We start from the raw sequence: 14,396 nt of genomic DNA, 5'->3' as shown, positions 1-14,396 counted from the left end.
CATTACAGAGAGTGAACACTGAAAAACCTGCCTCTTTCCAGTCTATATTTGTCCAACCTATTTTTATGTTACCCAAGTAATAGCTTTTATATCCTTTTACTCATGTACGAATTAATTGCTCTACCATATTGTATTACTTTTGTCATTACTACTACTACTACCACTAGTGAACATCGAAATGGTGCCTCACTAGTATTGCACCTCACTCTGAGCCTTTATATACCCTCTGTGTCCATGTATTGTTTGTAATGGCTTGATAAAGCTCCTGGAGAGCAAAACGTTGCCACAATAAAATGTCACATTAGTTGCACTTGTGTCCTTTTACTTTAGTATATCATTGAAAAAGTGTTATAATCAGAAATCTTGTAGGCCAAAAAATGACATATGGTTTAAGAGAGATCATTTATTGGCTTTTCACTTTCCATTCCAAATGTTTTCTCAACTTTCATCAGTCAATATTCATGACACTTTTATGCAAGCAAGTTTTAACTACAATAATTATTATTATTATAGCTTTTCTTCTTCATACAGCACTCCGCATAATCCCAAAATCATAAATTAAAAAAATTGCCTTGGTAATAGGAAATATTTTTGCCATATGCTGTATTTTTAAGCTTATGATGTGAGAAATTTGTTTGTGTGTGCTTTCAGCGTTTCATGTGACTTGTGCTCAACAAGCTGGGCTACACATGAAGATTGATGCAGTGAGAGAGACGAGTGTCAGTGGGACATCTGTTACTGTGCGCAAGGCTGCATACTGTGATATGCATACACCGGCAGACTCTGATGCGGTATGTTTTGTGAGAGTGGTATGCTTGGAGTACAGTAGCATTGTGCTCTATGTTCAAATATCTAGATAGCATTCATTTAAAAGAATATTCTGTTTATTTAGAGAGGTAAAAGTGTATTAAATGATTATGCATTCCTCAAGGATTTGCTGTTTGAGAAAAATATTTGGGCTTATGAACAGTACTACAGCTCTCAAATATGAGAAAATTTGTTCTTAAAACTCAACTGGGTTTTTTGTCTTGGCATTTGTTTTTACTTTCTCATAACTGTGCATGTATGTATATATACATGTATATATATATACATTTTTTTTTCCAACGAGTCGGCCATCTCCCACCTACGCAGGTTGACCCAAGAAGAAAGAAAATCCCCAAACCGAAAATGCTTTCATCGTCATTCAACACTTTCACCTCTCATACATAATCACTGTTTTTGCAAAGGCACCCAGATACAACAGCTTAGAAGCATATATAAAGATACAATATAAAAAGTGACCTAAAATAATATAATAAACTATACTATTTACCATATAGAATATAATATCAGGGCCCCAATTATATATATACTGTCCTATTACACATCCCTCCAAACTGCCAATATCCCAAACCCCTCCTTTAACCCTTTCAGGGTTGGTGCTGTACTAGTACGGCTTGCGTGCCAAGGATGGTGCTGTACTAGTACACGCGTAAATTCTAGCGGCTTCAAATTAAGCGGGAAACAGCTGGTAGGCCTAGATGTGAGAGAATGGGTCTGCGTGGTCAGTGTGCGCGGTAGGAAAAAATTCGGGGACCCAGTGGTGTATTGTGGGAACGCCATTTTAGTACACCTTGCTCACCATGCCTCGCAATAAGAAACTCCTCAATCCTCAGCAAATTGGGATAAAATCAAAGAAAACTCGGATGAGTGTGTATAAATAAACGTGTACATGTATGTTTTGTGTGACCTAAGTGTAAGTAGAAGTAGCAAGATGTACCTGTAATCTTGAATATTTATGAGACAGACACAAGACACCAGCAATCCTACCATCATGTAAAACAATTACAGGCTTTCGTTTTACACTCGCTTGGCAGGACGGTAATACCTCCCTGGGCGGTTGCTGTCTACCAACCTACTACCTCAAATATTTATATATATATATATATATATATATTTTTTTTCAACAAACCAGCCATATCCCACCAAAGCAGGGTAACCCAAAAAGAACAAAAGTTCCTCTTTTTAACTTTAGTAATGTATACAGGAGAAGGGGTTACTAGCCCCTTGCTTCCGGATTTTAGTCGGCTCTTACGACAATCATGGCTTACAGAGGAAAAATTGTTCCACTTCCCCATGGAGATAAGAGAAAATAAACAAGAACAAGAACTTGTAAGAAAATAAAAGAAAACCCAGAGGGGTGTGTATATATATATACGCTTGTACATGCATGCGTATCGTGACTTAAGTGTAAGTAGAGGTAGCAAGATGTACCTGAAATCTTGCATGTTTATGAGACAGAAGAAAGACACCAGCAATCCTACCATCATGTAAAATAAGTACAGGCTTTCATTTTACACTCACTTGGCAGGACGGTAGTACCTCCCTAGGAAATTGCTGAATACCAACCTACTACCTAGATGGCACCATATATGATTACTGATTTGTAGTTACAGGAGCATATCAATGTTTGTGATGTCGCATCATCAGTATTTAATGAATCTAACATAATATTTTAAAAATCCAGTGGTTGTAGCATTTGCTGCTTCCTTTTGTATCCCATCCATTGTTGTGAAAAAGAACACTCGTGTACAGTTCAGGAAATTTACTAAAGGAAACATTATCCCACAAATGGCTTCATCAGCTATTCGTGGCAAAACATTAACAGCAATAAATGTCCTGAACTGTACATAAGTACGTAAGTGTCCCTCTCCATGGTCTGTCGGTACCGCCATGAAAATTACAACTATTCTTTTGTTCCACTCCTTTGTAAAAAAAATTTCTAGTATCTTTTTGGCACTATCATTCTCTCTCTCTCTCTCTCTCTCTCTCTCTCTCTCTCTCTCGCTCTCTCGCTCTCTCGCTCTCTCACCCTCTCTCTCTCTCGCTCTCTCTCGCTCTCTCTCGCTCTCTCTCGCTCTCTCTCGCTCTCTCTCGCTCTCTCTCGCTCTCTCTCGCTCTCGCTCTCGCTCTCTCTCTCGCTCTCTCTCTCGCTCTCTCTCTCTCTCTCGCTCTCTCGCTCTCTCGCTCTCTCTCGCTCTCTCGCTCTCTCTCTCTCTCTCTCTCTCTCTCTCTCTCTCTCGCTCTCTTGCTCTCTTCCTCTCTTCCTCTCGCTCTCTCGCTCTCTCTCGCTCTCTCTCGCTCTCTCTCGCTCTCGCTCTCGCTCTCTCGCTCTCTCTCGCTCTCTCTCGCTCTCTCGCTCTCGCTCTCTCTCGCTCTCTCTCGTGCTCTCTCGCTCTCTCTCGCTCTCTCTCGCTCTCTCTCGCTCTCTCTCGCTCTGTGTGTGTGTGTGTGTGTGTGTGTGTGTGTGTGTGTGTGTGTGTGTGATGTATGTAGTAGGTTGGTAGACAGCAACCATCCAGGGAGGTACTACCGTCCTGCCAAGTGAATGCAAAAGCCTGTAATTGTTTTACATGATGGTAGGATTGCTGGTGTCTTTTGTCTGTCTCATAAATATGCAAGATTACAGGTATGTCTTGCTACTTCTACTTACACTTAGGTCACACTACACATACATGTACACGTTTATTTATACACACTCATCTGAGTTTTCTTTGATTTTATCTTAATAGTTCTTGGTCTTATTACTTTTCCTTTTATATCCATGGGGAAGTGGAATAAGAATCTTTCCTCCGTAAGCCATGCGTGTTGTAAAAGTCAATTAAAATGCTGGGAACAATGGGCTAGTAACCCCTTTTCCTGTAAAGATTACTAAAAGGAATAAGAAGAAGAAAATTGTCAAAGTGGGAAGTCTGAATGTGCGTGGATGTTGTGCAAATGATAAGAAAGAGATGATTTTGGATGTTATGAATGAGAAGAAGCTGGATGTCCTGGCTTTAAGTGAAATGAAGCTGAAGGGGGTGGGAGAGTTTCAATGGAGAGGAATAAATGGGATTAGGTCAGGGGTTTCAAATAGAGTTAGAGCTAAAGAAGGAGTAGCAATAATGTTGAAGGATAAGCTATGACAGGAAAAGAGGGACTATAAATGTATTAATTCAAGGATTATGTGGAGTAAAATAAAGATTGGATGTGAAAAGTGGGTTATAGTATGCTAAAGTGGGTAAAAATGTTATGGAGGGAGTAATAGGTAAATTTGGGCTGCCAGGGGTAAATGTAAATGGGGAGCCTTTAATTGAGCTATGTGTAGAAAGAGATTTGGTAATAAGTAATACATATTTTATGAAAAAGAGGATAAATAAATATACAAGGTATGATGTAGCACGTAATGAAAGTAGTTTGTTAGATTATGTATTGGTGGATAAAAGGTTGATGGGTAGGCTCCAGGATGTACATGTTTATAGAGGGGCAACTGATATATCGGATCATTATTTAGTTGTAGCTACAGTTAGAGTAAGAGGTAGATGGGAAAAGAGGAAGGTGGCAACAACAAGTAAGAGGGAGGTGAAAGTGTATAAACTAAGGGAGGAGGAAGTTCGGGGGAGATATAAGCGACTGTTGGCAGAAAGGTGGGCTAGTGCAAAGATGAGTAGTGGGGGGGTTGAAGAGGGTTGGAATAGTTTTAAAAATGCAGTATTAGAATGTGGGGCAGAAGTTTGTGGTTATAGGAGGGTGGGGGCAGGTGGAAAGAGGAGTGATTGGTGGAATGATGAAGTAAAGGGTGTGATAAAGGAGAAAAAGTTAGCTTATGAGAGGTTTTTACAAAGCAGAAGTGTTATAAGAAGAGTAGAGTATATGGAGAGTAAAAGAAAGGTGAAGAGAGTGGTGAGAGAGTGCAAAAGGAGAGCAGATGATAGTGGGAGAGGCACTGTCAAGAAATTTTAATGAAAATAAGAAAAAATTTTGGAGTGAGTTAAACGAGTTAAGAAAGCCTAGGGAAAGTATGGATTTGTCAGTTAAAAACAGAGTAGGGGAGTTAGTAGATGGGGAGAGGGAGGTATTAGGTAGATGGCGAGAATATTTTGAGGAACTTTTAAATGTTGAGGAAGAAAGGGAGGTGGTAATTTCATGCACTAGTCAGGGAGGTATACCATCTTTTAGGAGTGAAGAAGAGCGGAATGTAAGTGTGGGGGAGGTAAGTGAGGCATTACGTAGAATGAAAGGGGGTAAAGCAGCTGGAACTGATGGGATCATGACAGAAATGTTAAAAGCAGGGGGGGATATAGTGTTGGAGTGGTTGGTACTTTTGTTTAATAAATATATGAAAGAGGGGAAGGTACCTAGGGATTGGCGGAGAGCATGTATAGTCCCTTTATATAAAGGGAAAGGGGACAAAAGAGATTGTAAAAATTATAGAGGAATAAGTTTATTGAGTATACCAGGAAAAGTGTACGGTAGGGTTATAATTGAAAGAATTAAAGGTAAGTCAGAATGTAGGATTGCGGATGAGCAAGGAGGTTTCAGAGTGGGTAGGGGATCTGTAGATCAAGTGTTTACATTGAAGCATATATGTGAACAGTATTTAGATAAAGGTAGAGAAGTTTTTATTGCATTTATGGATTTAGAAAGGGGATATGATAGAGTGGATAGGGGAGCAATGTGGCAGATGTTGCAAGTATATGGAATAGGTGGTAAGTTACTAAATGCTGTAAAGAGTTTTTATGAAGATAGTGAGGCTCAGGTTAGGGTGTGTAGAAGAGAGGGAGACTACTTCCCGGTAAAAGTAGGTCTTAGACAGGGATGTGTAATGTCACCATGGTTGTTTAATGTATTTATAGATAGAAGGGAAAGAAGGGAATGTATGAAAGTATAGTAGTACCAACACTCTTATATGGGTGTGAAGCTTGGGTTGTGAATGCAGCAGCGAGGAGGCAGTTGGTGGCAGTGGATATGTCCTGTCTAAGAGCAATGTGTGGTGTAAATATTATGCAGAAAATTCAGAGTGTGGAAATTATTAGAAGGTGTGGAGTTAATAAAAGTATTAGTCAGAGGGCTGAAGAGGGGTTGTTGAGCTGGTTTGGTCATTTAGAGAGAATGGATCAAAGTAGAATGTCAATGAGAGCATTTAAATCTGTAGGGGAAGGAAGGTGGGGTAGGGGTCATCCTTGAAAAGGTTGGAAGGAAGGGGTAAGGGAGGTTTTGTGGACGAGGGGCTTGGACTTGCAGCAGGCGTGCATGAGCGTGTTCGATAGGAGTGAATGGAGATGAATGGTATTTGGGACCTGACGATCTGTTGGAGTGTGAGCAGGGTAATATTTAGTGAAAGGATTCAGGGAAACCGGTTGTTTTTATATAGCCGGACTTGAGTCCTGGAAATGGGAAGTACAATGCCTGCACTCTGAAGGAGGGATTCAGGATATTAGCAGTTTGGAGGGATATGTTGTGTGTCTTTATAGGTATATGCTTCTAAGCTGTTGTGTTGTGAGCACCTCTGCAAAAACAGTAATTATGTGTGAGTGAGGTGAAAGTGTTGAATGATGATGAAAATATTTTCTTTTTGGGGATTTTCTTTTTTGGGTTACCCTGCCTTGGTGGGAGATGGCCGACTTGTTAAAAAAAAAAAATACTTCTAAACTGTTGTATTCTGGGCACCTCTGCAAAAACAGTGATTATGTGTGAGTGAGGTGAAAGTGTTGAATGATGATGAAAGTATTTTTTTTTTTGGGTATTTTCTTTGTTTTTGGGTCACCCTGCCTTGGTAGGAGACGGCCGACTTGTTGAAAAAAAAAATGTATATATATACAGTGGACCCTAGAGTTTCGGCAGCATTGACTTTCGGCAAGTTTTTTCGGCAAAATTTGGCCTCGAGTTTCGTGATTAGACTCATGATTCGGCGACTGTCCGGTACCCGTCCACCCGTCACCGCGCACACAAAGCCAGTCTCCCACGCCATTCACGCTCAGTGTGCTATTGTTTACCAACATGTGACCATCACCCCGCGGGTTCATATGTAATAATCCATTGTTTTTTGTGATTGCAACTGCTAAATAAGTCACCATTAGCCCAAGGAAAGCTAGTGCAAGCCCTTTGGTAAAGAAAGCGAAGAACACGATCCAGAGGAATTTTGAAGGGTTTGAAGCAGACTCTGACCCTGCCGACCCTCTGCCTGTTGCGGAAGGTGTTGTGGTATTGGGCAAGTCCATGGGGTTGGAGGTGAGTGACGAGGATGTGGAAGAGTTGGTGGAGGACCACAGGGAAGAGATAACCACTGCCGAACTGCAAGAGCTTCAACTGGAACAGCATCAGACCACAGCTGAGGAACTTGCTTCAGAGGAGGAGGAAAAGAGAGTGAAGGTGCCTTCTTCGGTGATTAAGAACATGTGTTCAAAGTGGAATGAGTTGCAAAGTTTTGTTGAAAAGTATCACCCTGACCAAGCTGAAACAAGCCATATCTGCAACATGTTCAGTGACAAAACCTTGTCCCACTTCAGGCAAATCATAAAGAAATGCCAGAAACAGACCTCTCTGGACAGATATTTTGTGTGACAGGGGTCCAGTGACTCAAGTTGTTCACAGTGGCATTAAAAGAAGGGAAGTTACCCCAGAAAAGGACTTGCTATCTTAAGTCCTAATGGAAGGAGATTCTCCTTCCAAACAATAGTGTACACCTTCCTCCTATCCCCTCCTCCCGTCTTCCATCCACCCAGAAGTCTTCAGTAAAGGTAAGTGTAATGTTGTTATTATTTTTTATATGCATGTACTTGATTTCCGTATGTAACTCTTTATTTAATTTGAGAAAAAAAAATTTATTTTAATATTTTTGGGTGTCTGGAACGTATTAATTTTATTTCCATTATTTCTTATGGGGAAAATGGTTTCAAGTTTCGTGAATTTCGACTTTCGGCAGGCTCTCTGGAACGGATTAATCACGAAACTCGGGGGTCCACTGTATATATATATATTTTACACACACACACACACACACACACACACACCGAGCACATCACCGGAGGCACACATCAACCAAATAACTGCTGCATCATACGGGCGCCTGGCAAACCTGAGAATAGCGTTCCGATACCGTAATAAGGAATCGTTCAAGACACTGTACACTGTGTATGTTAGGCCTATACTGGAGTATGCAGCACCAGTCTGGAAGCAGAGAGAGAAAGAGGACCCAGTAGCGATCAGTGAAGAGGCGGGGCCAGGAGCTGAGTCTCAACCCCTGGAATCACAACTAGGTGAGTACACACACACACACACACACACACACACACACACACACACACATACCACACACACATACCACACACACATACCACACACACATACCACACACACATACCACACACACATACCACACACACATACCACACACACATACCACACACACATACCACACACACATACCACACACACACACACCACACACACACACCACACACACATACCACACACACACACTCACACTCACACTCACACACACTCACACTCACACACACTCACACACACTCACACACACTCACACACACTCACACACACACACACACACACACACACACACACACACACACACACACACACACACACACACACACACACACACACAGTCAGCAGACGTGGGTCACAAGGCTCCGAGAACTTTAGTGGTTTTTAAGTCGTGCAGTAACTGCTAGCAGTAATAAGTGGTAGTAACAACGTCAGTGAACAATCCTACGAGTGATAACCAGAGTTATTAGTTAAAAAAAGTCGAGAGGAAGCCTGAAATCTTTAATATTTCAAAGTGTCAAACCGTTAGTGGCTAGTAGGCTTCTGTTGCTACACAGATTCAAATATACAAAGATTCAAGTGAGTGTGGAAGCGGGTGTTCAAGAATTTTGAGAGATTGGATAACAAGTGAAATGTGGGGCACCATACAGTGAGAGTGAAAAAGTTAATAAGCAAAAGTAGAAAGGAAAAATATAATATATAACAAGGGAAGGTGGCAGTAGGCCTGCTGAAACAGTGACATCACAACAGTTGTGTGACATTATACATATAAAGTGTAACACCGAATGTGAAGTGTATTCCAATATAAGTGAAGTGTATTCCATCATAAGTGACATTGAGGGACGCGGGATGCATGAGCATATACGGTTATAAAGATCACGGGTGAAGAATTTTCAAAATAGTGATAGAAGGCGTGTGTATGACGACTACGTCATCAGCATCTGGCAACTTGTCATCGCATCACTGCCAGCTTAAGTATCACTCACCTGTTGGGGTTGTTTTGGGGGTTTTGAATCCTGGCCTTGCGTCACTGTTAGATACTGGTCACTCACTCCTGCAAGCTATTACCAGAATTAGAGCAGAAATAGCATAGATAAGGTGAAGATAGTGTTGACTAGCGAGGAGCAGCCTAGCGAGGGGAAGCCTAGTGAGGGTGATGTCAGACACTCCTAGAAGCTGAGACAAACTAAATTTTACAATCTAATTACTTTCTGTGTTTTATAAGTAGAAGTGATAAGTGCTAGAATCACTGTTGGTAGTTTTAGAAATACGGGTATTACTACTGATATTTATTAGCAGTATGAATACTTAGAAGTGGGGGCACACATACACACACACACGCGCGCGTGCACACACACACACACACACGCGTGCGTGCACACACACACACACGCGCGCGTGCACACACACACACACACACACACGCGCGCGCGTGCACACACACACACACGCGCGCGTGCACACACACCCACACACACACACGCGCGCGCGTGCACACACACACACACACACACACACACACACACACACACACACACACACATACACATACAGACACACACACACCCATATACAGGATTTCACACCTTCCTGTGAAGTGATCCTCTAACCCTTCCTTCCCCCCCCCCTGCCTCGGGGCCAGGAGCTAGGACTCGACCCCTGCAACCACAAATAGGTGAGTACACACACACACACACACACACACACACACACACGCACACACACACACACCCATATACAGGATTTCACACCTTCCTGTGAAGTGATCCTCTAACCCTTCCTTCCCCCCCCCCCCCCCTGCCTCTCTCCCTCTCCTCTCCTCTCCTCTCTCTCTCTCTCTCTCTCTCTCTCTCTCTCTCTCTCTCTCTCTCTCTCTCTCTCTCTCTCTCTCTCTCTCTCCCCCCCCTTTCTCTCATCCTCTCTTCCTCTCCCTCTTCCTCTCTCTCTTCCTCTCACTCTCTCTCTTCCTCTCTCTCCCTCTCTCTCCCTCTCACTCTCTCTCACTCTCTCTCTCCTCCTCTCTTTCTCTCTTCCTATTCTCTCTCTCTCCCTCTCTTCCCTTGTCACTCCCCCCCCCCTCTCTTACCTTTTCCCTCTCTCACTTTCTCCCCCTTTTCCCCTCCTTCTACCCTCCCCTTCTCTCTCTTTCTCCCTCTCTCTCACTCTCTCCCCCTTTTTCTTTTTCACTTTCTCTTTTACTAAAAAAAAAAAAAAAATGGTTGGGACTCGCAGGAATCAGGGATCAGATGACAATGGTACTGGTAGGGAGGAATGGATGGAGGAGCAGTGGAAAAGGATAGAGCAAGAATGGGAGAGAAAATTAGGAGAACTTTCTGAAAAAGTGGAGAAAGAGCTCTCTGTGAAATGGAAAAAGAGGTTGGAGAAGGAGACGAAGAATTGGGAGGCACAAGTCGAAACTGCAGTAGCCAGGGTAAAGGTTCTAGAATTTGAGGTAAACAGGCTGAAGCAAGTCTCAGGGGTAGTGACCAGAGAAGACACACCATACGAAGCTGAGAGGCTGAACAGGAAGGAAGGAGATATGAAATATGCTAAGGTCCTATCAGCCTGCAAAGAAGGGCCAGGGAGTGGAAGGGAAGAGCAGATGGGTGCAGATGGAGAGGGAGATAGGTCGAATGCTGAGGCACAACCATGCTACCAAGAGCCACTGGAAAAATCAAGGGAGAAAATGACCACATACAGACAGGAACCAGAGTCACAGAGGGAGAGGCAATGGGAGGAGGAAAGGGCAAAATCAGTGTTTATCCATGGGCTTTGGGAGAGAGAGGAAAGGACACACACTGAAAGACGGCAGGAAGAAAGAAAGGAGATTGAGAAAATCATCACGGAAATAGGGGGAGAAGACATGGACGAGATTGTAAATTTTCAGAGAATAGGGGGGTACTTGAAGGGGAGAAACCGACCGATCAAGCTGATTCTCAGGACAGAAACAGTGCGGAACAGGATCCTCCTAGAAAAACCACGGTTGAGAAGCTCGGAAGAGTACAAGAAGGTGTTCCTAGACAGAGACAGAACACAAAAAGAGAGAAAGCAGCTGAGGGAGAGGACATAAAAGCGAAAGGAGCTAGGAAAGGAGACAAGGATGGAACCAGCAGAGGTCAGTCAGAGCAGAACAGAGCAGCAAGATCAAGCACACACACAACTATCCTCAGAACCCCACAACCTATCACACCATCCCAACACACAATACAATCCATACCCACAGCTTCCACCCAACCCCCAACCATAGAATCCCACAGTATGCTACCAGGTCTCCCACCCCCACAGGCCCCCCAAACCACAGTGTTGGAAAGGAAACTGAAGGTATGGTACACAAACGCTGATGGAATAACAAACAAGTGGGAGGAGTGGCACGAAAGAGTCAAAGAGGCATCACCAGACATCATAGCAATCACAGAAACCAAGCTTACAGGTATGATAACAGATGCCATCTTCCCAACGGGATACCAGATCCTGAGGAAAGACAGAAGGAACAGGGGGGGGGGGAGGAGTGGCATTGCTGATCAAACACCGATGGAATTTTGATGAGCTGGAGAGAGGAGACAGCGGAGAAGAAAGTGATTGCATAGCGGGAACGCTTCACTCTGGAGGTCCCAAGGTGATAATTGCATTGATGTATAACCCACCACAGAACAGCAGGAGGCCAAGGCAAGAGTATGACGAGAGCAATAGAGCGATGGTTGACACACTGGCTGCAGTGGCGAGAAGAGCTCATGCATGCAGGGCAAAGCTCCTGATCATGGGTGACTTTAACCACAAAGAGATCGAATGGGAGAACTTGGAGCCACATGGGGGCCAAGATACATGGAGGGCTAAGATAATGGAGGTGGTACTGGAAAACTTCATGTACCAACATGTAAGGGACACTACAAGAGAGAGAGTAGAGGATGAACCAGCAAGACTGGACTTAGTATTCACCTTGAGTAGTGCAGATATTGAGGACATCACATATGAAAGACCCCTTGGGGCCAGCGATCATGTGGTTTTGAGCTTCAAATACACAGTAGAGCTACAAGTGGAGGGGGAAACAGGAAGGCCAGGACGAATGAAACCAAACTACAGGAAAGGGGACTACACAGGAATGAGGAACTTCCTGAATGAGGTTCAGTGGGACAGAGAACTGGCAGGGAAACCAGTTAATGAGATGATGGAATATGTAGTCACAATGTGCAAGGAGGCCGAGGAGAGGTTTGTACCCAAGGGTAACAGGAATAATGAAAAAGCCAGGATGAGCCCATGGTTCACTCAAAGATGCAAGGAGGCAAAAACCAAGTGTGCTAGGGAATGGAAGAAATATAGAAGGCAAAGGACCCAGGAGAATAAGGAGAGCAGTCGTAGAGCCAGAAACGAATATGCACAGATAAGAAGGGAGGCCCAACGTCAATATGAAAACGACATAGCAGCAAAAGCCAAATCTGACCCGAAGCTGTTATACAGCCACATCAGGAAGAAAACAACTGTCAAAGACCAGGTAATCAGGATAAGGAAGGAAGGAGGAGAGACAACAAGAAATGACAGTGAAGTATGTGAGGAACTCAACAAGAGATTCAAAGAAGTGTTCACAGAGGAGACAGAAGGGGCTCCAGAAAGAAGGAGAGGTGGGGTACACCACCATGTGCTGGACACAGTACACACAACCGAGGAAGAAGTGAAGAGGCTTCTGAGTGAGCTAGATACCTCAAAGGCAATGGGGCCAGATAACATCTCTCCATGGGTCCTGAGAGAGGGAGCAGAGGCGCTATGTGTACCCCTAACAACAATATTCAATACATCTATCGAAACAGGGAGATTGCCTGAGGCATGGAAGAGAGCAAATGTAGTCCCAATCTTTAAAAAAGGAGACAGACATGAAGCATTAAACTACAGACCAGTGTCACTGACATGTATAGCATGCAAAATCATGGAAAAGATTGTCAGGAGAAGAATGGTGGAACATCTAGAAAGGAATGATCTCATCACCAGCAGACAACATGGTTTCAGAGATGGGAAATCCTGTGTCACAAACCTACTGGAGTTCTATGACATGGTGACAGCAGTAAGACAAGAGAGAGAGGGGTGGGTGGATTGCATTTTCTTAGACTGCAAGAAGGCGTTTGACACAGTACCACACAAGAGATTAGTGCAAAAACTGGAGGACCAAGCAGGAATAACAGGGAAGGCACTGCAATGGATCAGGGAATACTTGTCAGGAAGACAGCAGCGAGTAATGGTATGAGGCGAGGTGTCAGAGTGGGCACCTGTGACCAGTGGGGTCCCACAGGGGTCAGTCCTAGGACCAGTGCTGTTTCTGGTATTTGTGAACGACGTGACGGAAGGAATAAACTCCGAGGTGTCACTGTTTGCAGATGACGTGAAGTTGATGAGAAGAGTTCATTCGATCGAAGACCAGGCAGAAATACAAAGGGATCTGGACAGGCTGCAGACCTGGTCCAGCAACTGGCTCCTGGAGTTCAATCCCACCAAGTGCAAAGTCATGAGGATTGGGGAAGGGCAAAGAAGACCGCAGATGGAGTACAGTCTTGGGGGTCAGAGACTACAAACATCACTCAAGGAAAAAGATCTTGGGGTGAGTATAACACCAGGCACATCTCCTGAAGCGCACATCAACCAAATAACTGCTGCGGCATATGGGCGCCTAGCAAACCTCAGAACAGCATTCCGACATCTTAATAAGGAATCGTTCAGGACCCTGTACACCGTGTACGTTAGGCCCATATTGGAGTATGCGGCACCAGTTTGGAACCCACACCTAGCCAAGCATGTAAAGAAACTAGAGAAAGTGCAAAGGTTTGCAACAAGACTAGTCCCAGAGCTAAGAGGTATGTCCTATGAGGAGAGGTTAAGGGAAATCAACCTGACGACACTGGAGGACAGGAGAGATAGGGGGGACATGATAACGACTTACAAAATACTGAGAGGAATTGACAAGGTGGACAAAGACAGGATGTTCCAGAGACTGGACACAGTAACAAGGGGACACAGTTGGAAGTTGAAGACACAGATGAATCAAAGGGATGTTAGGAAGTATTTCTTCAGCCACAGAGTAGTCAGGAAGTGGAATAGTTTGGGAAGCGATGTAGTGGAGTCAGGATCCATACATAGCTTTAAGCAGAGGTACGATAAAGCTCATGGTTCAGGGGGAGTGACCTAGTAGCGACCAGTGAAGAGGCGGGGCCAGGAGCTTGGACTCGACTCCTGCAACCTCAACTAGGTGAGTACAACTAGGCGAGTACACTCACACACACTCTCACACACACTCACACACACACTCACACACACACACACACACA

The 14,396-nt window shown here is 43.8% G+C and overlaps 1 protein-coding gene across 8 annotated transcripts in view; it reads left to right on the top strand.

Annotated features, from left to right (window-relative positions):
- Positions 1-653: 653 nt before the first annotated feature.
- Positions 654-14,396, top strand: part of Br140 (bromodomain-containing protein 140) — a gene marked incomplete at its 5' end in the record, with an annotated part of 104,002 nt that continues 90,259 nt past the window's right edge. For all 8 annotated transcript variants that reach the window (XR_011393180.1, XM_070094327.1, XM_070094332.1 and 5 more), the window contains 1 exon segment: positions 654-791. Coding sequence is in view for 7 of the 8 variants with exons in the window: in XM_070094327.1 (XP_069950428.1) it covers positions 654-791 (138 nt within the window).

This window comes from Cherax quadricarinatus, chromosome 45, assembly GCF_038502225.1.
Source record: "Cherax quadricarinatus isolate ZL_2023a chromosome 45, ASM3850222v1, whole genome shotgun sequence".
NCBI classification, from domain to species: Eukaryota; Metazoa; Arthropoda; class Malacostraca; order Decapoda; family Parastacidae; genus Cherax; species Cherax quadricarinatus.
This window is presented reverse-complemented; position numbering and strand designations above follow the sequence as displayed.